The sequence below is a fragment of the Conger conger genome, chromosome 8, assembly GCF_963514075.1.
Source record: "Conger conger chromosome 8, fConCon1.1, whole genome shotgun sequence".
In the NCBI taxonomy this organism is placed as follows: Eukaryota; Metazoa; Chordata; class Actinopteri; order Anguilliformes; family Congridae; genus Conger; species Conger conger.
In genome coordinates, this window is record NC_083767.1 from 51,913,345 (window position 1) to 51,937,259 (window position 23,915).

General features: G+C 42.1%; 1 protein-coding gene across 3 annotated transcripts in view; it reads left to right on the top strand.

Moving 5' to 3' along the window:
* Positions 1 to 23,915, top strand: part of sema3d (sema domain, immunoglobulin domain (Ig), short basic domain, secreted, (semaphorin) 3D) — a 47,726-nt gene that overhangs the window by 12,354 nt on the left and 11,457 nt on the right. For all 3 annotated transcript variants that reach the window (XM_061251323.1, XM_061251320.1, XM_061251321.1), the window contains exons 3-14: positions 5,234 to 5,385; positions 11,985 to 12,047; positions 12,318 to 12,437; positions 12,778 to 12,871; positions 14,898 to 15,026; positions 16,305 to 16,447; positions 18,356 to 18,470; positions 18,560 to 18,629; positions 19,312 to 19,456; positions 21,119 to 21,341; positions 22,718 to 22,806; positions 23,469 to 23,510. In XM_061251323.1, the coding sequence (XP_061107307.1) occupies positions 5,234 to 5,385; positions 11,985 to 12,047; positions 12,318 to 12,437; positions 12,778 to 12,871; positions 14,898 to 15,026; positions 16,305 to 16,447; positions 18,356 to 18,470; positions 18,560 to 18,629; positions 19,312 to 19,456; positions 21,119 to 21,341; positions 22,718 to 22,806; positions 23,469 to 23,510 (1,385 nt within the window). The remainder of the gene's footprint in view (positions 1 to 5,233; positions 5,386 to 11,984; positions 12,048 to 12,317; positions 12,438 to 12,777; positions 12,872 to 14,897; positions 15,027 to 16,304; positions 16,448 to 18,355; positions 18,471 to 18,559; positions 18,630 to 19,311; positions 19,457 to 21,118; positions 21,342 to 22,717; positions 22,807 to 23,468; positions 23,511 to 23,915) is intronic.

The following is a 23,915-nucleotide window of genomic DNA, read 5'->3' on the forward strand; positions in this document are numbered from 1 at the left end:
CCAATTCAAGCTACTAACTGTGAATTATATCACCATATGGGGCCCTAAAGGTCTAACCATCTTTCCAGTCTTATGGGTGACTGCTGGGGAGTGTGTGATTATCATTATTATTGCTGGACGACAGGAAATTTACAGAACAATGGCTCAGCCATAAAACAATGATATATATATGATATAATATATTCTACCCAAAAAGCAGTCCGGAATTTCCGAATGATAGTTTGCTCATATGCATATGAATGATTGCTGCCTAAGTTGAAGTGGTACAAGTGGGTTATGCTGTATTTGATAATCAGCCATACTCCTCCACAGTCAGAAACTCTGTGTTACAAATGGAGATAATGACACTCTGCAACAACTATTGAAGTTTATTTGAAAGAATGTCATTTTCCATCTAGTGTCAATACATAGTAACACTGTTAACTAAAGTTAATATTTGTGTAGCAATGCGTTGTATTAACGAGGGAGTTCGACCACTGCATATTTCCCTTAAATTCCACAATTTGGAAACTGTAGACAAGAATAAAAATGAAAATGAAAATTTTAAAAGTTAAAAGTTAGCATCAGACATAATGGCCGCTGTGTTCCTGTAACATATTAATGTGAGAAGAATGTATGGCAGGTGTGAAGTTTCTGTCTGATCCGGAAGAAAAAACCGATATAAGAATGTAAAACAAATGTCTCCATCATTCGGCATGTTAGTGCAGACCTTTGTTCCTCTACCCTAAAGAACTGCTTTAATGATGATTGATAGACCAGCCAAAATGGAGAGGAGAGAAACAAATAAAAGAAGATTCCATCGTGCATTGTCTGGTGTGGAAGCATTGAGCAGTGCTAATGTCACAGCCCCTGTTAGTTGCAACTCTGAGATACCTCTTGAATCCATCATCTCTGTGTCACTTCACATTTCAACAACGGCATGCCCTTCATAGCCAAGAATGCTGGCTGACTTGTTGCTGTGCGTTCCTCTACTGAATGGATAAACCTCAAGAAAAACTCTTGAAGAGATTAAATGAAAAAAAAAAGAAGAGATTCTGCACATGGTGACAGAGGTGAGGGTTTAGCTTCGTCTCACAGCTTTAATGTTGCCCGATCCCGGTTTGGCATCACATGCAGTATCCATACAATGCACACATCCAAGAACAATTATCACATTATCCCGTGAAAATACAGATGGTTTGAAGGATCACGCTTTATCAACCTTCAAGCATCGTTCTTCCAATGTTTCCTTAGTGTGTCTGTATGAGTTCCCATTTCACTCTGAGAGATGAGCAGGAGGGATAGATCTAGTGGCTATTGATGCTTTTCCATTGTTCTTCTTCTCCTGGCGCCTTGCAGACTATATGACGCTCAACGCACTGGCTCCTAGGCCTTTTGAAGCTACCATTTCACAGCAAGACCAAGAGAAACAGTGACATTTTTACAAATGTTTTAGAGCAGGAGCAAGTCCCCTGTGGGTCTGCCTGACTGTGCTTTCCGGAAATAGACTCTGGACACGTGGCGTGATTAGGACAAGACAAATGGCTAGAATGTACTCATTGTTTAATGAGTATTTTGTCACCTGTCCTTTGTGTTTCTCTGTTTAAATCTGAAAAGCTTTAAATGAGAGGGAAGGAGGTTTACTGTATAGCCAAGCAGCCTCCATACAAGGCACAACTTGCACAACTTAATTATCTATCGAGAATTTAAAATGTAGGCAAAATACTGTACTCCTCCTTTCTACTTCAGTGATTATGACACAGGCAACAAATATACAACCAGCAATCAGAATATTATTATGTACAAAACAAGACTTTTTACGATCAGCTTGGATAACAGTGTCTCAGTGTTTGGTCTGCGTAATTGGAATTTTCCAGGGGAAATTTGTGACAGTTTAGAGTTTTCTAGAAAAGCTACAGTGTTGCCATTTAGTCTCTTTTCCACCCTGTCCTTTTTCTGAGTTTCAAAGGACTATATGTTGAAAGGACTATATGATAAAGGGGCATCCGCTCCACCTAATTCCTAATTAAACAGTGCAGTCCCACATCCTCAGTGAAACCCATAAAAATCTCCTGTCTGTCTCTTTGATCTAAGATGAATGCCTGGCTCTCCCTTCCTATCCTTATTCTATTTTAGACAGTGGGTGGCATTTCTTTGCCGTGCTGTGATATGGGATAATGAAACCCTGCTGGTGGTTTGATTCCCATCATGGCTTCTCTGAAGGCATTGAGTGCTGTGGCATTGAATAATGCAACTCCATTATAAGGGTTATCATGGGTTAGGCTGTAGGCTGCGGAGGGTTGGAGGAGGGTTGGTAAAGCATTGCATTAAGGTAGAAACACTTACATTGGTATATCATCTCCAGCCTACAGCCTACTGTTGTTTAGTATTTGGAATTTATGCACTGTGTTAATTGACGTACCTAAAATATGCACCCAGTAGATGAGGTCTATGAGGTATTTTTTTCAGAAATACCTAAACTTTTGCTTCTGGGTGTTGTTTTGGTCAGATGTTTCAAAATGTTTTTCTGTTTGCCCAACATCTGGATTCCTATGTATGTAGTATGTAAGTGTACTTTAACAATGGTCCTAATTTCAGCAGATCACATTCTGTAATTGAGAACAAAGTCTTTCTAACATCTCTGAAAGAAAAACAAAACCTTGCATCATCGTAGCCAACTGTTTCTCAGAGGCAGCCCGTAGCCTATGTGTCAACTGAGCGGCTATGTGGCATGTGATCTTGTACAAATAAATGGAAGGATTACGTTTTCAATGGCAGCGTTAATCAGATGATGTTGAATTACTATGAAAAGTAGTGCCCTACAGGAGCCCTTTTGATAAAGAGTTGGCTGGAGCAGGGCTCTTGGTAGTTTTTCACAGGCTCTTTACTCAGTGTGTTTACAAACTAGATTAGAATAAGTCCGGCTGGGCTAATCTGCAAGTGGTGTACCAGGGAGGAACCATGGATGTGCAAATATTGATTGTGAATAACTTGCTAAGCCCCTTGTGCCCGGAGGCCAAATCGCGCTGTCTGTCCTTTCAGCTTGCGCCTTCCTTTGTGGGGTTGCCGTGGCGATGTTTGATCCGGCCGTGTTCCTGCGTTCGGTACATGGTTCCACGCACGGTTCCTGGAGTTGTTGGGTCATGGCCTCTGCCGAAAGCTCACCGCCAGGCCAAAAGGTCTCCATGCAGATTGCAGTGAAGAAAGTGTCAGAAGGCTTGTCTAATCGTACCTAGCAGTCACAGAGTGACTTTCACGCTGGGTTTTTTTCTTTGTGCTAGACCTACCGAAGAGGATTGTGCAGAAATCCAAATGCAGGTGATTATTTCTCCAACTGGCTCAGAGTCAGTTGATCTTTGAAAGGGTTGTTGCGGCAAACCCTTGAAAGCAAGTGTCTTACTTCATTCTGACAAGAGCTTTATTTAATAAAATATAACTTGTTTGATTAAAGTGTTCAATTCTTACTTTGAGTAGTGACTTGTTAAGACGGCACAGAAAAGATAATTGTAGGTAAGCAGCCCTTTTTGTGTATGTTAGAATTATAGCCAGTCAGCAATTGCTTTTTGTTATGTCATAGCATAGTTGGATTGTGGGCTTATGAGAATACATTAAAATCTTCTCTCAATATTACACTTTTTTATTTTTATTTAATTAACCTAATGTTTTTGCCAATAAGAACAGTAAGCCCTAATTATTTTAACCACTGTCACAAAACCAGCATTCAGCTATAACAGGATTCCACAGTCTCGTATCATGAAAATATGATGTGTACAGGTAGTTTTAGATCACTGACTTCAAAAAATGTGGGTAAGAAATGTGGGAAATCAACTGTCTGAATATGCCAAAGTAGAGTATAAAGTAGTAATTTTAAATTGTTACACGATTCATGTTTGCACAGGTGAGTCGTCAAAGTGATTTCTTGCCAATTAAAAGACACTTTATTATGCATGTTAGAACTGGGATTTGAGTGTGAAATGCGGTTTAGAATCGTGAGGGAAAACAATAAAAAGTATTGCTGTCTTACTTAAAAACTTTAGAACTTAGTAAGCAAAACAGTAATAACTCAAATCACTGATGCTATCATTCAACTGCTGTTCAGCAATCAAGGTGTTGATCATCAAGTATTCATTTGAAAGCAGTGTTGCAAACAAGAGTGAGTCGAAAAAAGGCAATTTTTCACTCAAAGGAAACAAAACAGTGTTGATGACAATCTTTGGTCACGCCAGTCAGGTTCGTTAATACCTAAATCAGGTTCAGTTTCAGGTTATAAGCAGATAGATATCTCCCAAGGAGATGTGGTTTCTCTGGCCGGGAGGTTAGGCCCACTCTATGAAAGGTAACCTTTTATGGTGGATGTGCCATTTCAGAGTCTCTGGTATCTGAGTGGAGACTTTGATCGTGATAGCATCTGCACTCTTGCCTGACAGACATGGCCAGAAGCTATGCAGGGTCATGTTGGCTTTACATATGGTGGCCATTGTGTCAGTGGCCAGATCTGGACTGGAGTAGGAACAATGTTCTCTTACACTCTGATGAGATTGTCATCGGTGGCATAGTGGTTACCACTATTAATGTCAAAATTCGTATATGCCAACACCTACATTGTAATATAACTGGGGGTTGCATGTGATATTTCCCTTATCCTGCGAGCCTTTCTGGTATGTCTCCTGTTTTTTCATGGCCTCACATGAGTGACCTGGTTATTAATGGCGTCTTAGAGAGTTCTCTTGGTGGAACACCATGGACTGTCTCTGTGCTTAAATAAAAAATGTACATTCCTGTGAAAAGTCAAATCCATGACAAGAGCTCGTTTTGTTCCTCAGCAGCAGGTCCTTTGAGCAGCCATCAGGGCATGACTGATAAACCCTACCATGATGAAAGGCATTGTTCTCAATGAAAATATGAACCATGCAAATGGGAAACAGACCTTATGCAGTTCTGAGTTATTGTGTGTCAGAGAGAGAGGATTGTGTGGGTGTATGTGCATGCATGCATGTGTGTGCGCGTGTGTGCGCGTGTCTGTGTGTCTGTGTGTGCGCATGTATACAATGCTTATTGTGTGTTGTGTGTCTGTATGAGTTCTTGTGTGGTGTGTGTGTGTTCGTGTGTGTGTGCATGCATGCATGTGTGTGTACAACACGCGATTCTGTGAGCGTGTGTGTGTGTGTTTGTGTGTGAGAGCGTGTGCGTCTGTGTGCTTGTGAGTGTGTGTGTGTATAGAAGCGAGCTGACTTGCTGTCCTCTCCCCGTACAGAACTGGTTCAGTCTGGAACTGTGGCTCCCTTCCGTGAGGGGCTGCACTCCCACACCCTGCTGCTGGACGAGGAGAGGGGCCGACTGCTGCTGGGGGCCAGGGACCACATCTTCATGCTGGACCTGGAGCAGCTCAACAGGAGCCCAAAGAAGGTACAGCAGGAGAAAGGGCCCTGATCGAGAGACTCCCTTCATATCCCTCTCTCTGCAGTATCGCTTAACTTACAGGCTGTCTATGAGCTCATGTCTAGAATTAAATTACACATTTAGACTGATAATTTCTGTAATTGAGCATCGTTTCTGTTTTGATACTTTATTTGTTTTGAATTCCAAGTTGAATGTTTCTGTAACTACCACTTGTGACGATAAGAACAATTGTCATTGTTTAGTCGTCGTGTGTTGCCCTTTAGTTATAGAGCCGTCGTCGCCCAGACATGTAGAATGTACTCAGGATGTTGAGAGCATGCAGAACACACACATGGTACAATTAATGTTCCCACTGCTCAAACATGGGCCGAGGTCAAGCCAACGCTGCCAATGAGCTGTTAGTAGTGGTATATCCACCAGACAAAAATTTCACAGCAAGCTTCAATGTGTACAGTAGTCGTGTCACAAACTGATGCACCGTTTCTGAGGCAGAATTTAGCCTCATAGTTAGCAAAGTGGCTAACTCTCAGAGCCGCGGTACGGTAGCAGTCACGCTGTGAGTGAAGGGGGCAGGGAGCTAACGGCCGCTAACAGTCTGACAGCGACCTACGCGGGAGTAGCGCTGGCACTGCGGGATACGCGGTAGATGCATTCACGCTGTGCTTTCACACCGCCGAGCGCCAGACAGTTGCAAATAATGACAGAGCGGCGGTGCAGGATTTCGGCCGCCGTCTTCATTTGGATTGGCCGGCCGCCAGCGGGCCGCAGTCCAGGGCAGGCCCGGAGTGAAAACGATACATCATACGGTAAACACTCTCCCGCTGCCCGGCCCATGAAGAAGCTGCAGCGTCTATCAGCCACGGCCCTGGCTGTCTCCTGTGAGGAGTGTCTGTCTGTGCTACACACACTCCGTCCGCAGACAGACATAATCCCCGGAGCGGGCCGCGGTCTGCGTTCAGGGCTGCACACCATCAGCACCGTTGGGGTCAGGGGTCACAGCAACACCTCCGGGGTCCCAGAAACACCGTCGCCGTTTCTCCACCTCGGTGACGGGCGTTGTATGATGCGCGTTGGCGTTTTCCGTCGTGTGCGCAGTCGATTTTTCCGGCCCAAATCTGTTTCTGAGCCGTGTCTTGGAGGGCCGGGGGTGTTTATTTGATTTCTCTCACTTTGCTTTAGCCTCACTCAAGCTGTGAAAGTGTTGTTTCCTCATCAGCGACACCAGCACGCTCCAGATAGTATCAGCGCCAGATCTCTTTTTATAAATAAACTTGTCAAGTACCTTAAGTAAAGTGTGCTCTGTGTATTGATGAATGATTTATCTCGGCCTATGCGTAAATGTTTGGGAAATGTCTTTGCCCAATCCCTGGAAGTGCTGCCTGTGGGCTGTAATGTTTGAAAGCATGGACCTGAGGGGTTTTTAAGGTAAACAGTTTTATTCAGGTTACCATGATCTGCCACATGCAGCTTAATAACTGCATTTATTCTAATTTCACGGGAAGCCAACATCAAATGATTTATCGTTTGGGACAATTGCATCACCACAGGTTCCTGCAGTGCATGCTAGTGAATGCAGGCATTTTGAATCCATTCATTATCTGTGGTTTGTGGTCCAGTATTGAGACATAAAGAGTAGCCTCTTGTGTTGCTCTTTCTCTCGCTCTCCCCCACTGACTGCCCCCTCTCACTTTCTCTTTTTAACGCTCTGCCGTTCTGCGCCGTGTACTTCCTCCCACTTTACCTTGTCTTTCATTCTGTCTTTCTCTCTCTCCTGCCTGATGTCTCTTTCCAGGCCGAACAAATCCCACCCAATCATGTAAAAAGATTCCCACGCTGGCACACAGGCCAATTAATTCTCAGCCGACTCCAGGCCCAATGAAAGCTGTCAGTCACTGTCAGAGAGCGTGGGGGCGCTCTGTGGGGATAATGCGGAGTCAGGCCATGGCAGGATGGGACACGGTTGTCTCCGGGTGAGAAGATTTAGTGCCTGTCACACACCAACCTCACCATCACGACCACTCTCATAAACTCAAGCCCACGGCAGAATGCCAGGTCTCATGACAACCGCAGTTTTAAGAACGGTTTCTCTGTTTCTCGTCCCTTTTTTGAAGGAATGCCACAGCAATAGCTTATTATTATGATAATCTTTTAAAAAGTGGGGCCACTGTCACTGGGTTTCTGTAGCCTTTTGTCCAAGAAGTGGGGCAATGTTTCTTTTTTTTTGTTTTGTTTTTTTTTTCTTGGAAAACCTTGCCTTGTGCATGCCAATAGGCAAAGGTATGGGAAAGTTGAGCCAAATTCCCCATCCGCCCTACGTGCTTTGGCTCTATTACTAGGAAAATCTCCCATTGATGCATCCTCCTCTCTCATTCCCCTTATTTCCTGAACAAATATTGCCTTTCCGAATGCCGTAAAATCTGCTGCAAATGACTTCCTAAAATGTTTAATCACAGAAATATGGAGCGCTGGTTATGGAACTAGACTTGTGACCAGAGGGAACTAAGAGTACTGTTGAGCATGACTCTTCATATCAGCGCTTCAGCAAATATTCCGCTGTATAAATTCATCATCTGTAGTGCAAGTTTCTCAGTGAGAGAGTCTGCTATGCAAATAAGTAATACGAGTCCATTCCCATGATTAAAGTAAGTTGAGTACATTGTAATCAGTAAAAACTATTTGAAGTAATAGTATACATTTTGGAGTAAATATATGGTTAAGGAATGCTTTATAGAGTGCCTTTTCGTATGATATCATGAAATTAACTAATTAAACTTAGAAAAATAGACACCCTTGATAAAGAAGGCTGTATAAATTAAACTGTTACAAAATGGAAAAGTATGTTATTTTATTTTGCTGAGAAAAGAATATCTTATTTAGCATGTATTCGATTAGATATGGTATGTAATGGTTGCTGTGCCCCTGTAGTTATTTAGCATGTATGCAATGTATTTCTACCTAAAAAGATGCATGTCACAATTCTCACACAGCTCTGATAATTATTTTAAATACAATCCAGCAGAAGAAAATGAACACATGTAAAATCCATGCAAGGGTTTATTGTGGGCAATCAACAAAAATAACCCACTGGAGATTGTTAAACCACATTGTAATTTAAATTGTAACTGGGTGTTGTGGTCAGATGAGACCAAAATTAAAGCTGGTTTTGCATACCAGAGGTGGTTTTGGCATCAGGAGAAGGACGCTCATGTTGGAAAGAAGGTCATCCCTACACTGGAACGTGATGGTTGGTCTTAATAGCATGGGGGTGTTTTTCATCTGTCAGCGGATCCTGTGTTTCCTCTGAAGATCAGTGGGATGATAAACTCCAACAAGTGCCAAGGAATTTGGCCAAAACATGCTTGGCTTCTTGACAAGAAGCTCAAACCTGGCTGCAAAATTGATCTTTCAGAAAGATAATGATCCCAGGCATACCTCAAACTGGATTGAAAATGTGTGCTTTGAATTAAAAAGGGCAGTTCACCAGTGCAGACTGAATTTTAATGCTTGTATTATGTATTAGTATGTATCTTTTTTGTCTGTCATTATCAAGGTAATAATTTGGGGGGCCCTTTATACCCCACTATAAGCAATAGAGGTTATTTATGAAAGGAAAAACACCAGCACTAAAGTTAATCACGTTGTAGTATCATATAGAGTACATCATAATTCATTTCTGAGCTTTATTTGAACTCCCTTATGGAATCCAGTGCAAACATGTTCGCCTGTGTTCTCTGCTGAAGATGCTGGAGTTCAGTGTAAGAAGGTTATAGTGTTGTAAGTTATTGGATATTGAATCCTTATGGCTTCAAACTATTAGAATTCGTAGCTTGTGGAAGGGGAAGGGTATGAAAAGAAAAGATGTGTGTGCTTGTGTAAAAAGTACATTTTAATTGTTACTGCACTCTATATATACTCAGTGAGCACTTTATCAGGTAGGCATGTACACAGCTTCAGCTGTCAGGTCAGGTCAAGAGGTTCAGCTGTTTTTCAGACCGAATGTCAGGATAGGGAAGAAATGTGATCAAAGTGACTTTGACCGTGGAATGATAGTTGGTGCCAGACATGGTGATTTGAGTATCTCAGAAATTGCTGATCTCCTTGGATTTTCACACACAGCAGTCTCCAGAGTTTGCAGTGAATGGTGAGAAACAAAACAAAAAACATCCAGTGAGCAGCAGCTATGCGAGCAGACACTGTTGTTAATGCAAGAGGTCAGAGGAGAATGGCCAGACTGGTAAAAGCTGACAGGAAGGTGACAGTAATGCAAATAACCATGCATTACAACAGTGGTATGTGGTCTAAGTAGATAGGCTACAGCTGCAGAAGTCCAAATAAGTACCTGATAAAGTGTTTTCTGTGTGTATATTAGTCTATATATGCTATATAGGGGGTTACAGTACACTACACTATGTACTCTTAATATTATTTGTTCATTAAATCAGAAATCAGATAAATAACTTTAGATATCATTGGAGTGTGCTTACCCTTTATATTTGAGGTGACTGGTGGTGTAGAGATAGCACTGAAACTTTGTATGAGCCTGCTGCAGACATGTACCTTTAAGAGTGCAGTTAGAGAGATACAATTATTTGTTAAGTTTTCCCTTGGATACTTCAGTTGGAACCAGCAAAGAGGGCTCAGGGCTGTAGACTTTATTGTGCCTTAATTGTGTTTGGGGAAATAGGCTCGTAACATTTTGATGATGTTGTTCTTGCATTAAATCTGATTTAGTGGCGAAAACATATACCATGTGACCATGGGTTGTATGATTGATGTCAGGTTAAATGGCTTTCTTTGTGCTATGAGGCCATAAAGAAAAGAGTATAAATGATGTTCCTCTTGAGGGCCAGTTTAATTTCTTCCATGTTTCTGAATAACACAGACTGTGAGAGGTACTATGAATGAAAACTAACACTGGTGGAGCAGTTCTGCTTGTGACTGAAGTGTTCCAATGCAGTGTTATAGTAGGGATTACATTGCTGGTGAATGACCTTCATTGACAGGTTTAAGTGTTGGACTGGCCACAAAGCATTACTGTGGGTTACCTTAGCTGAAAAGTCACAACATGCTTTGGAAATTTTCATTTTAATAGAGGGGCAACTGTATATTGTATAATTAATGCAAAGCTTTAAAACCCAAGAGCATTTCGTAAGAGAACCAAGGATGTGAGTTGAATAAACGTGCACTCTTACTCTTATTCTTATGTGAAATTTTCTTATGAAGAAATACCCTTAAAGTAATGCAGAATATTCAGCAACCAAGCACACAGACACACACACACACACACACACACACACACACACACATGCAATCTTATCTCACCAGATTATGGACAGGGACATACTGAGGTTCTGATGTTTTAATCCAATAAACTAAGTTTATGTAATGTTCCCACACTAAAGGCTGACTGATTTATAGAGGGACCACAGACTCTGACAGTTTTCTTTAAAATGCGTGCTTTAAAAGTAATTGTTTATGTAGTTTCTATAAATCATGTTCTTTCCTGCTGGACTGCCTGAACAGTGGATAGTTGAGCTCAGGCTGACTGGCTGGTCTGTAAGTCTCATCATCTTGGTAGTTTTTGTGCATTTTGAACACAAAATGAACTGTTGTGCCATGCTGTGTTTTGGTGTTGTGACAGTTGTGTGAGTTTTGGAAAAAGTGAACTCAGTATTAAAATATACTTGTTAGCATTTCAAAAAAAAAAAAAATCAAAAAATTTTTTGGCCTGGAATACTGAAGACGTTAATGTGTAGAACAGGTATGTCATACTGTATCTCACACAGGGACAAATCTGTACTCTTCAGCCGCGCTCACCCAAAACTTGGAGCAAGCAGTCATGTCTGACCTAACCCTACACAATGTTCCATACCCCAGTATAGTGCAACCATTCCTGGGCCTCTAGCAGAGAGCTGTACTTCACAGTGCAAGGAGAGGGAGAGGGAGAAGGGATTTAGTCTTTTACAGTGCGAGCCGGACCCACATTTTGACTCCACGCTGCTTCAGAGCGCCTCAGTGTAAGTCCTTTCACGTGTGTAATTATAAGGTGTTTCGCATGGATTCCGCAGGCTGCTGTTATGTATGGTGACGGGTTCCCCCACTGAAGGTCAGAGGCTTGCATGTTAATCAGTTAAGCTTTTTATAACACATGTGTGCACATACAGGGCAGAAGGGATGGTTTACCCTCTCCTCTGCTCAGATCTGTAGACCCGCTCTCTGGAAATACATGCCCACTATACTAATAATCATGCCTTTGTGCCCGTAATGTGATCTTCAGATTTCCTGCGGTTCTTTTGTTCACATCGCAGCCCATTGCCTTCATTATGTTCCAGACATATAGGGGAAAAATGGGTGTGGCCCAAAAACAGTGACAGTGAATGGAAAATGGTGGTTTTGGAATGCAATATAGCAGAGTCGCTGACAGCTTTCAAAGACTGCCATTGTTTAGCTGAAAATGACTGTGGCTGGTTTTCATTCATTCTTAGATAAGTGGTGTAGAAGATGATTCTCCTCTTTTAGATAAGGCAAATTACATTTTGGCCACAGCCCTCATTTGCGTATGGAAAATGTATTCTAATGTTGTGTTTATGCATGTATTTTTGCAGATCAGCTGGCCTGCATCGAAAGAGAGAGTGGAAACATGTATTTTCGCTGGGAAAAATCCCCAAGTAAGTCTGTATTTCTCTGCATATTCAGCCACTGTAGGAATATGTTTCACTAGCAAATTTCAAATGACATCTTACAAGAGTTTACTTTTCACAAATTAAAAATTAATTGATTTGACTTTCTCACAGCTGCGTGACTTGTTTGCTCAGTAATTAAAGTCTAGCGTGTTGATTTAAACTGTTTTCTTTCTGCTTTCAAAAATGCTAATATACTGCCTGTAGTGGCTTTCAATTCCCCAAGCCAGTCAGTCTCTTCCTTCTTTCCCTCTTTAGACGGAGTGCTCCAATTTTATCCGGGTGCTCCACAGCTACAACCGCACACACGTGTATGCCTGTGGGACTGGGGCCTTCCTCCCGGTGTGTGGTTTTGTGGAGATCGGTGGACGTGGAGAGGTAGGGGACGTAGAAACAACACTTCGTCCAACCCACATTGTTACCGCACCCCAGCACAAGTACAATTACAACATGTTTTTGATCAGGTTTGATTTGTCGATTTTTTTTACAATGAGGGTTAGACTGCCATAACTAGTTGCTTTGCTATTGTCTCAGAAAACAGCCCAGATTCTCCAGTGTATATACTGCAATAAACAAAAGCTTTCATTTAATTTATTTATCCTCTCAGTATTCCATGGCAGAATGTTGTTAAAATAATCTGTTTAAAACGTCTTATCTGACATATCAGACATGGCATGTTTTTGACACCGTACTGAATAAACGTTGTCTCCTGTCACAGGATGCCACGTTCCATCTCCATCCACACAGCGTTGAGCCTGGGAGACTCAAGTGCCCCTTTGATCCCTGGCAGCCCTTTGCCTCAGTTCTAACAGGTGAGAAAAATCCTTCCACTGCTGTCCTGGCCCTCAGATAAGCCTGACCTTCGCCCTCCAGTTCAGACTGATTACTTTCCTCCCACCTCTGTCTCGGTTGACCATCTCTGACCCAGAACTCTGACCTCATATTCCTGTGAATGTATGCATATTCATATTTTATCGAAAACAAATAACATTAGTGGAATCAGAGAGCTGGAGCTGGTGACCTTTAGACAGGCCGGCAGAGATGAAGGGATTGGAGAGACCGGCGAGCCGCCCCCAGCCCTTTGAGGTTCAAACTCATTTATGCTCTGAGGGAGGGCAGATTAAGAGAATATATGGCCTCCACGTTAAACAGGGGAAAAAATAATCCTCCTAATCTCCCCTCATCTATCTGCTTCGCCATTATTTATTCATGCTGAGAGATTTTTCTCTGACCTGCGTATGAAAGAATTTATGATCTGAGCACCATTAAAGGCCCATGAATCTCCGCCCGGCCGTGGCTGGCGATGACGCGGTCCTCACTTTGAAGGGCGCTGGTCAAAGGCTCGGTGATTAAGAGGATGGGACCATGCGCAGGCTCCTGTCCGTAATGAGAGCTGTGATTTATCACCTCTGCGGGCTCATTCCCACCTATGCTGGGAGATGCAGCTTCTTCAGGGCTCTTCAGGCTTTGTGTACAGGCAGGCCTGGTGCGAGGCTTCGGCCTACGCTAACAGAGAGCAGCGCTCCTCTTCTTGTTCAAAGCATTGGTGAAAATGTTGTATTGAACTGTATCGCTAAGCATGAATGTACAAAAGGAACAGTCTGTAGACTGCTGTAATGCTCCTGTGATAAGCATATTTGCGCTCATACATGTGTAAATACATTTATCATAGGAGTATTGCAGTAGTGTGCATTCTTTTCTTGTCCCTTTTCATTTTCTGACCTTCACCTTGACACAATTTTTGTATTGGACTAAATTTAAACAGTGAGTAAGGTTGCAATTTGTATCTGAAAGACTCTGATTCTTCTTATTGTTAGTCCAGTAATCAAAGTCGGAATTATTATGAGTGGTCATTGTAATTATTATTCTATAGCTATGTTTTGTAAGTTCACTTCCATGGGAGGTGTGTAGCCCTCTAGCCTGGCTTCCTGAGTTCTTCAATAGAAGTATAAGCTGTATAGACTTTGAGAGGCGTGACTGTGTTTCACATACTTCAGAGTGCTGCCCTTGCATAGTTGAACATAAAGTTCCTAAACTGGAGCTTTGGTGACCCACTGTTTAAACATCACCCTGAGCCACAGGAGAAAAGAGCACAGAGTGCATCATCTCCTTTGTGATAAGGCTGCTGAAGTTGTGGACTTTTGAGGAGGTGTTGGATCTGCAGGTCTCTCCGTGGTACAGTACAAAGATGGAAGGACCAAATGTCTGAGCAGCTCACTGAAAGACCCTCCCTCCGCGGCCTGACAGAAGCAATCAGAATTTGATTTCTCTCCATTCTAGCGCAGTACCATTATGAGAAACTAAAGAGACGCGACCAAGCAAACATCTTATAAACGACGTGGTCTCAAGTAGAGAGCAGTTTTTATTCCGCTTGTATAAACACGTGTCTGTTGTATATGGCTGTAAACCAAACTGGAGAGGCTGGGAATAATGTACACATGACTCATTCTAAGAAGCTGCCCCAGTTCCCTGTGTTTAGTTTGTCTTCCCCTATAGTGGCAGGCAGAACACTTTGTTTGAATTCAGAAGGGACTTCATGAGAACTGGAAAGATGATGCACCGATGCACTCCCTACTGTTTCTGAAGGAAGTCTCCCCACACACTGCAGCTGCGCTAATTTCATATTGAACGTATAATGAACTTATAAACATTAAGAAAGCGGCTCAATACAGTACATTTTGTGCAGGGAATGAATTAAAGATGGGTTTTGTCGCAATCCAACCTGGAGTGCTGTTAAGCTTCAGTTTTAATTGCTTCTGAAAGGTTTCCCCTCATAACCTTTTGCCATGACTAAGTGACTGATCGCTTTTGATGGACCTCAGCTCTCTTTGCTTACAGATCAGTATCTGTACGCCGGAACGGCGTCTGACTTCCTCGGAAGGGACACGACGTTCACCCGCTCCCTCGGCCCTCCGCACGATCAGCATTACATCAGGACGGACATATCGGAGCATTATTGGATCAACGGTAAAGATAAATCATAATTATGTCAGAACGAATGCAATGTGACACGCTAGTGGCATTCAGCCGCTTTCATGTGGTCTCGAGAGTTAGGAGGATCTGTTCTAAGAACAGAACACATTTGGCCAATGTGTTAATACATGTTATGTTTCCCATTATTGTTTTGCACGTGTCACGAAAGCACATCTTCAGTTTCGGGGCCTCTGTTGTTCCTTTTTTTCATAAATTAAGTTTCCATACTAGAGCTCAACTTACCATCATTACTTTTTAACATCTGGGTCAGAGTGAATGCTTCCATGAATATGAAGGCCTTGTATTTTCACAGTATGGTGATGATAAGTTCCAGCCAAATAGGCGATTGTACTCCCTAGGAAAAAGGGAGTACAAATGAACTAATCTACTTTCCGACTTCAATTGATGCTGTTACTTTTTTCCAGCAAAATAGTAGACACTGCAGCCCTCTTAGGAATGGAGTTCAGCATCACTGAGCTAATCTATGTTGAAGGGTTAATGTGCTTATTTTCCCAATGAAGAGTCCACCCATTCGTTTCTATCATGTTCAAACAGGAAGGTCCACAGACACCCACTTATATTGTGTTCCCACTGCATACTGCAGCCACTGCCTTGCCCCCTGTACTGTGCTCCACATTGTCTATTTATAAAGGGCTGGAACGGGCCTTTGGTCTGGGTTAATGATACACTGAACTGCTTCAGCCTGTTTCATGGGGTTCCAGATGTTGACACACACCTCCCTGACATTCTAGAGGACTGCTCAGATCCTTTTTTCCTGCCTTCCACCCAAACCCTTTCTTCCTCCTAGATTTTTGTTGGAAACGGCCCTAGTACAGTACAAACAAAAGCCCCTCTATATTCGAGAACGGGCACACATTACCTCAGTATAAACTCTCCCCAGTGACCAACAGAGCTGCACAGATTATGATATAATGTCCATAATGTTAATGTAACACACACAAGCATACACACGCACGCCATTAAATGTAGTGCCTATCTTGCACATTGCAAAGTAATGTGCATCGTTAATATATCTGTCACAGATGTAATTTCATTTTATTCTGTAACGGAGTAGTCTTAACGATGATATTACCAGAGTGGAGGTAGAGATGACATGCTGAAGTGGAGGCAGCGCTGGACTTTGACTGTAAATATGCATTATACACCTGTGAACGTCACTTATTCGTGGACTATTCAGCTGTCTGTATGTAAAGTTAAAAAAAAAGCTGTGTGATGATTTGTGATGAAAATAAACACATAAATTGTCAACAGAAGCCAAGTTTATAGCAACCCATCCCATACCTGACACCTACAACCCTGACGATGACAAGATTTACTTCTTCTTCCGCGAGGCGTCGCGGGACGGAGGCTCTGGCGATAAAAACGTCCTGTCCCGAGTGGCTCGCGTCTGCAGGGTGAGTTCCACCGGGGGAGGGGGGGGAGGACGGACCTCACGCCCGCGCGTGGATGTCCCGGCCTGTGCGCAGGAAGGGCTGGAATTACCAGCTTCCATTTGATTGATCTCGGATCTCGAGCGCAGCTCGTTGCGTAAGAGGTGTTTAAACCCCCCTGGGGAAGGGAGCTTCCTGGTACATTCTTCTTTTTGTAATCTGCTGAAAGAGGGTCGAACCACTCCTGTCAGGGGGGATTAAATCACGGCTAAACTCCCCTCTGTTAGTCGCAGAGGTCCAGAAGAAAGCTCTTTGCAGCAACTTAAAACTTCTTCGAGTTGGTTATATAGTGTTTCTGGTTTAACCCGATGCCTTGGAAAGGCAACACTTTAGGTCTTTCTGTGGAAAAAAGGGAGGGAGACTATAATTATTTTTTAACCAGCGCGTTAAAATATTTTGATGCTAGCGTTTATGTTTATCAAAAGGCCACTGAACACAGACAAAGTCAATGAAACATTTTCCATGGGTTTCTTCCACAAACCCTCAGATATGTATTGGAGTGATGAATTGATGAGTTTGAAATATCATAGTATTGTTTGAAGGTGCAGGAATAATTGATTCAGTGGTTTAAATGGACCAGAGAGGATATTGAACATCTGGTTTTGTGCTTGGATAGGAAAGAGGTGCGGATGTGTTTTTGTCCTTATTGTCAGCATCTCATCAATTTAGTTCTGACACCACAGAGGCTCCAGACAACCAGGCACAACACTCTGAAGCAGTAAATCCTGGGGTCTGTTTTCCACTTGATGCTGGTTGAGGGTTTAGTTTACAATTCTACACAAGTATGGGGCAACGTGGCAGTGGTCCATCATGGGTAATTTAGGAAGTCATGTTTGGGAAAACAATGCTGGAATTCCATGAAATAATAACCAAGTGATCTTGAATTTGATTATCTTCATCTGCATTTCATTGCCATTTTAGATCCATAACAACTTCCATAACATCCATCAAAGACTTACTGACAATTCTGGCTTCACTATAGCAAAAGGGTATATAAAAGAGTTTTGTAGTAGTCTAGTTGTTTGTGACTTAAAGTATATTTTACATGCCCACTGCTTTTGGATCTGGACTGAAATTTCAATACACTTTTACACTCTAGACTGATAAATACTACTCACAATTCAGTCACAAAGATATTATCTACCTGTACTTTTGAATGGTAATTGAATTATTTTTAATGACATATATGTAGTCTACCCAAAGAACGTATCTTCTTCTGTCAGCTCCAAAGACAAGCTAGCCCCCCAATAAAAATTCCACTCTCTACTGCAAAATTCTTGTGTCAAAGCCCACCAGCTTTATTGCTTTAGGAGCAAGCTGTAATACTCGTTAAAGCAGGACTCTTTTCGGGATAATTGGAATAACAAGAGTTAGGTCATCTTTGAAGATTAAAGCATTGAGAATACAGTGTTATTAAGCCTTAAGGCTCTTTGTGTGTTGTACGGCGAGCATTATAGTAGTTTTACTGCGAGCTTGGCTTTTACCTTTAGGTTAACGGTCACGCCGTGGTCTATAGAATCATTTGTTCAGGTCGTTCAAAAGCATAACAGGAGAATCCACTGAAGGGTCTCCCCTTGGTACTCTGAGGAAATCCTGCTTTGTGAAGAGAAAACTCAGGGCGTAATGATATGCAAATCTGACTGAATAATTAATTGCCATGGTTGTTCTTGCTTCAAAAACCTCCACCTCCCTCCTGTTCTCTATTTGTATAATTCATTGTTGGCTCCTCCTAAGTGCCTTGAGAACTAATTAGAGCTAGCTCAGAAATGTTCCATTCAGCTACATGCACCACATGCCCAAGTATGTTGTGTGTGTTAATCAGGGGAAAAGTCTGTAATGTAAAGATCCTTTATGGCGACGTTTGTTTTCCAGAATGATATGGGAGGACTGAGGAGTCTGATCAACAAATGGACCACATTCCTCAAGGCCAGGCTGGTCTGCTCCATCCCAGGGCCCGATGGTGTGGATACCCACTTCGACGAGCTGCGTAAGTCCCACCCGACAGAGCTCTGAACATTATGAGCAGGCAGACAGGAAGTGAAGGCCTCAGCTGCCATTTTTCCTTTCTGTTTTTAGAGGACATCTTTCTGCTCCCTACCAGAGATGAGAGAAACCCAACTGTCTATGGCGTTTTCACCACCACAAGGTACATCCACGGCCTGCTTCCTGTTCCAAAGGAAGTGATGTCACATAATCCCAGAATGTAAATGCCCATTAGCGACTTTGCCCAGAGATTTCTCTTGGGCATACATACATTGGGCATACATACATGATATACAGTACATCCTATGACTGTCTCAAGGGCTTCTTTAAGGGCTTGTCAAAGCCCTTGTTATAAAGCTGTTGATAATGCTTTCTAACATATCAAAATGAGCATGACATTATCAGAATCAGTCAGAATATAGATAGTAAATCAGGTAGTACATTTCCATTTTGGCTGTTAGTATTCCACACTGGTTTGGAAGTAATTAAGCCATATTATCCTAAAAGAAACTGTGTTAAATTAGCATGAATTCACAAGACTTTTCAAGGCTATAAAGCAGCCATTTCATGCAGTTTCCTAAACAGTGCCATGCTAACAATTTTATAACTGGTTGTTAATTCACTTCATACTTTTTTGAAGAATGAATTTAGAAATAAGTTAAAACATTGGTGGTAAAGCATGTATTACAGAGCAATGGTTTTCTAATTGTATAAAAAGCTCTTGCAAATATTGTGTGGCATCTAGCGGCATTGTGATCATCACTAGGTTGAAAGTTTGTACTGTAAAATCAGTTGCCTGTTAGTGAGAAAGGTGAAAAGTGACTAAATCAGCAGTGTGTTTTCAGTTCTGTGTTCAAGGGCTCAGCGGTGTGTATGTACAACATGGCTGACATCAGAGCCACGTTCAACGGGCCATATGCTCACAAAGAGGGACCAGACCACCGCTGGGTGGAGTACGAGGGCCGGATACCATACCCGAGACCTGGGACTGTAAGTATCTCGCATTCTTTAGCCTTGTGTATGCCATAGATTATAATAGCACTTATGTATAGTTATTTTGGTACTCTGGGTATTCTAGCTGCCAACCGTGATATGCTGCTTGGTAAGTTGATGTACTCTTCAAGAGTTCAAGTTGTATCTATGTGATCGTGCCCGGATCTGTACTGTCCTCTAGGGTCCTGAACGTACTTGTCCCTGGGTTTGATTTGTACGTCGCTCTGGATAAGAGCATCTGCTAAAGGCCTTTAATGTAATGCAATGTAATGTAATGCATTCACACGGAAGTGAAACTGCCAGCATCCCATACCTGGAGGACAGAAAATCCCAGGGTGCAAAAAGAGTAGAGCAGAGTGTTCACAGAAGCCACTGCTCAGCTGACACAGGGGCTGACCATATAGTAGGGCAAAGGGCAAATAAACCGGCCTGATTTAATGGTGACGTTCATTAAAGCTGGCGTACAGACATGCAGTGAATTTGTACTTTGCATAAAGATATTTCTCTGCTCTGAAGGGGAAAGGTGATGGTTCAGTGCCCTCCTGTTGAATTCTTTATATTTAAGTGCTGTGGTAAAATGGAGTCCCTGGGGTCTTAGCTAAGGGTCATCTAAAGTAACAATTTCAGAAATGAAAACAAGAGTTAGCAGCATATTAATGACGCTGTCAGGGCTGGTTCTCGTTGTGACGATAGTGAAGGATTTTTTATTTACCAGAGCTCTACAAAGGATGAGGGTTCACTCTGCTAACAAAATAGCCCAAGGCTTGGCCTGGTTTATTTGAACAGTGGTATTATTCACTGTCTAATGAATCTGATTGCCTCCCTTTGATCTGTCTGCTCTGTGCATAGTAAGCACTACATCATTTCCCACAAATAGTATTTCTCAGGTACACTTTCCTCGTACATTAGCATTGCTTATATCCAATAAATTGTCTTCATAAAAATAAAAAATAAAAACCCACTCCCATTTTGAATTTCAGGAGCTATCAATCTCATGGGTTAACCCCCAGTTAACCCTCCTACAATTGGAAACTTGATTACTTTATACTTTATACTGTATTTATAAATCTATTTTAGAAAATGCATATGGTATGCACTAATCAACATGCCTTTACAGTTAAGTGATGATTTTGAATACTGGGATAATAGGAAGATGGAACTAGGCAACTGCTGAACTTTATTTAATATTATAGCCTTTATTATGCAGTAAAAATCATTAAATCACAATGTTTTGATGCCGTTATAAATATCCAGGGCCTATCTATCTAACAAATGAATGAACTGTGAATTGAAGCGGCTGATGAATCACTGCTTCCATTATATCAAAATAAATTATTTTAAGATTAGCTGGACAAATGCACTGCAGTTCATATAGAAATTCTGCCGTTTTATATGAATAATTATTTTCTTTTTTTAAATTCCAGACGCAGCCTATGCTTTATTTTTGTTGTTCATTGTTCACCACTAGAGGGAGACATTTTCATATTTTCAATTTCCTAACATTGTAGATCTTGCTACAGGCTGCAGTCACTGGACTTCCAATTAAATTATTCTGGGGGTAGGCTGAAACTTACCAATCACCACATCCTATGGGATGTCTTAAGATATCATCTTGATATCATTATACACTTTGTTAACATATTGGTTTTTTTATCGCAGTGTCCAAGCAAAACATATGACCCACGGTTCAAGACAACCAAAGACTTTCCTGACGAAGTGATCAGCTTCATTAAGAGCCACCCCCTGATGTACAACGCTGTGTACCCGGTCACCGGCGCGCCCGTGTTCACCCGGGTTAACGTGGACTACAGGCTGACTCAAATAGCTGTGGACCGTGTGGTGGCTGAGGATGGACAGTACGCTGTCATGTTTCTGGGGACAGGTATGATATTACTGAGGAAAAGCTGAATACGTAAAAGGAAAAGGCTCTTTCTGCTGATACCTATTTTATATATTTAATTGTCAAAGGTTAGAATGCATTTTACTTTTTTATCTTGTCAATTTGTTTGGTTTAACAAACAACTTACAAACTTACATCACAGCCATCAAACATGCAGGGTCAATTGAAGCATGCTTAGCTGGAGTTTAAACCCTGAGACTGCTTTACAACTGGAACAGCTATCCATATATGTGAAATAAGGGTTAGTGGTTCCAGTTATAATGACATTCTGTGGGGTTTAAATCTGAGCTGTGACTGTCACTCCTCTTTCCTGTCAGTGGATGTACTGTCCGTACAGTGTAGTTAGGGCAGTGGTTATCTATGTCTTTATCTTTTGTGTTGTCTATCCTTAAAGTGCATACGCTAACAACAAAAGATATAGTTATAATTGTTATAATAGTGTTAAGGTTGGAGAAAAATCTGAAGGGTGCCTGTATTAGGCCTGATGCAGTCTACTTTTCATTAAACTGATCCCAGTGAGGCTCCAGTGGACGGGCCCTTATGCTAAGTATGGCAATCCGATGTCAGAAAATGGGCTCCCACGCCAGAAGGCTTTTTTCCTCATGTTTTCTGGGGATGAAAACGTTTCTTTGTACTTACATAAGTTCACCAGCAGATGGAGCCATGTCCTTAAAGATGTATTTTCTGAAGCACTGGTTTCTGATTTGGGTGCTGTTGGAAAAGGAATGCAATTCATATTTTTCACTTCATTATTGTGTGACTCTGGTTTCAGCGTTTCTTTGTAACACTATAATTATCTGTCCATTTTTACAATACACTTCTGTTGTCTGTGGCATTTGCTGCATGTATAGCGTTCTCTGTGAAATGCTTTTAAAACTATTTAAGTTGATTAGCCAGAAAACTGACCTTAAGGTTGTTTTTTTACCCAAAAACATGAGGACTCATTAATTTGTCTAACTTCCTCTTTCCCGTCAATTCCATCACTCTATTAAATGGAACGCCAGACTGAAACGTTAACATATTTTCACTGCATTAGTTGAGACATCAATCAAACAAATCCCATGTCGCATTGTCCATTGTTTAGATACCTGGAATTATGAAACTATAAAAACTGTCAAACAGAAAAGCAAAACAAAGAAAAAAAACTGCCTACAGCTAATGAACAACACAGTATGCCTCTCACCAATGAAAATGAGTGTGTAAACCAGGTTTATTGGTGCATTATACTGCCAACCAAATGTTTCCCCACATTTAGAACTGAAAGGACAGATAGTAGCTGTTGTAGGCACAGAGTGGGGAGACATTGAGTTCAGACAGGGCTGGAGGCCCTAAACACAGCTGTGTTGTGTCCCTCCCAGATGTGGGGTCGGTTCTGAAGGTGGTGAGCATCACGAAGGAGAACTGGGCCACGGAGGAGGTGGTGCTGGAGGACCTGCAGGTGCTCCAGGTGAGAGGTGGAGTGAGAGCAAAGTGGGACAACTCGTCTTGTCAAAAGGGAGGGGGAAAAAACCATCGTCTTTAAGTGTGCTTACATAGTCCTGCAATGCTGGATACAATACCCGACCTTTAAACTCTGCTCAAGGAAACGCTGTCTAGACCGGGCCTATTCTTAATCAGAAGTATTTACCCAGGTACCAGCAGGGGTATAGCAAAAACAATGTTGTTTTTGGAGGGATGCTTAGAGAGTCTTGGGGAGGCGTGTTTCATGACATTTAGCCTTTAAACAAAGCCAGAATTGCACTCGTGCTTACAGACACATCATGTGGTCTTATGAAGTATTAATACCGTATCTAAATACGGAACAAACGCTCCCAGGACAACTCCCTTCGAGTGCGTGGAGCAAAGCCAATCGAGTCGCACAGTCTTGTGTTTGTGCTGAGCGTCCACTGGGAGACGGACATCTTTAAAAATGACTTCTCCTCCTCCTGTCAGCAGGCTGCCTTTGTATCAGCGCCCCTCCCTCCTTATCATCGCCTTCGTTTGGGCTCCACTCTGCTTGTATAAACAACAATAACCAAAGCACAGTGCAGCATCGATTCTTCCATCCGCACGGCACATGAGGTTTTTTGACAAAAACAGAACCTGTTTTTAAACCTCTCTTCTCCGCAGGTCCCTTCACCAATTGTGAATATGGAAATTTCCTCAAAACAGGTAAGGAAATCCGTCAGTGTGCACAACACTATCTAAATCCGTGGAATTGAATGTCCTCTTTCGAGATGTCCTCCACATAATTGTTTGGTAACACAGAGGGGAACGAGCATTGTTACAGGAGGTCCAATTCCCAAGTGGATTTTTGTAACCTTGAACAAAGTGACAGGAATGCAGCCGTATATTGCAGTGATGTACGCCTGATAAGCTTCATACAGCGTTTTTAATAGAAAAGTCTATGAACCAAGGGCACACAAATAATAAACCTACAATAATATTTTTAAAAATAATATTATCAGTTTAAGGTTTAGTGAGTAAGGCGCACAGCCGTGGCCCCTCTTCCTCTGTCTCCCCTCCGCCAGCATGCTCCAGAAACCCTACAGCTGGGAGTCTTTGAAGGCCGTCTCT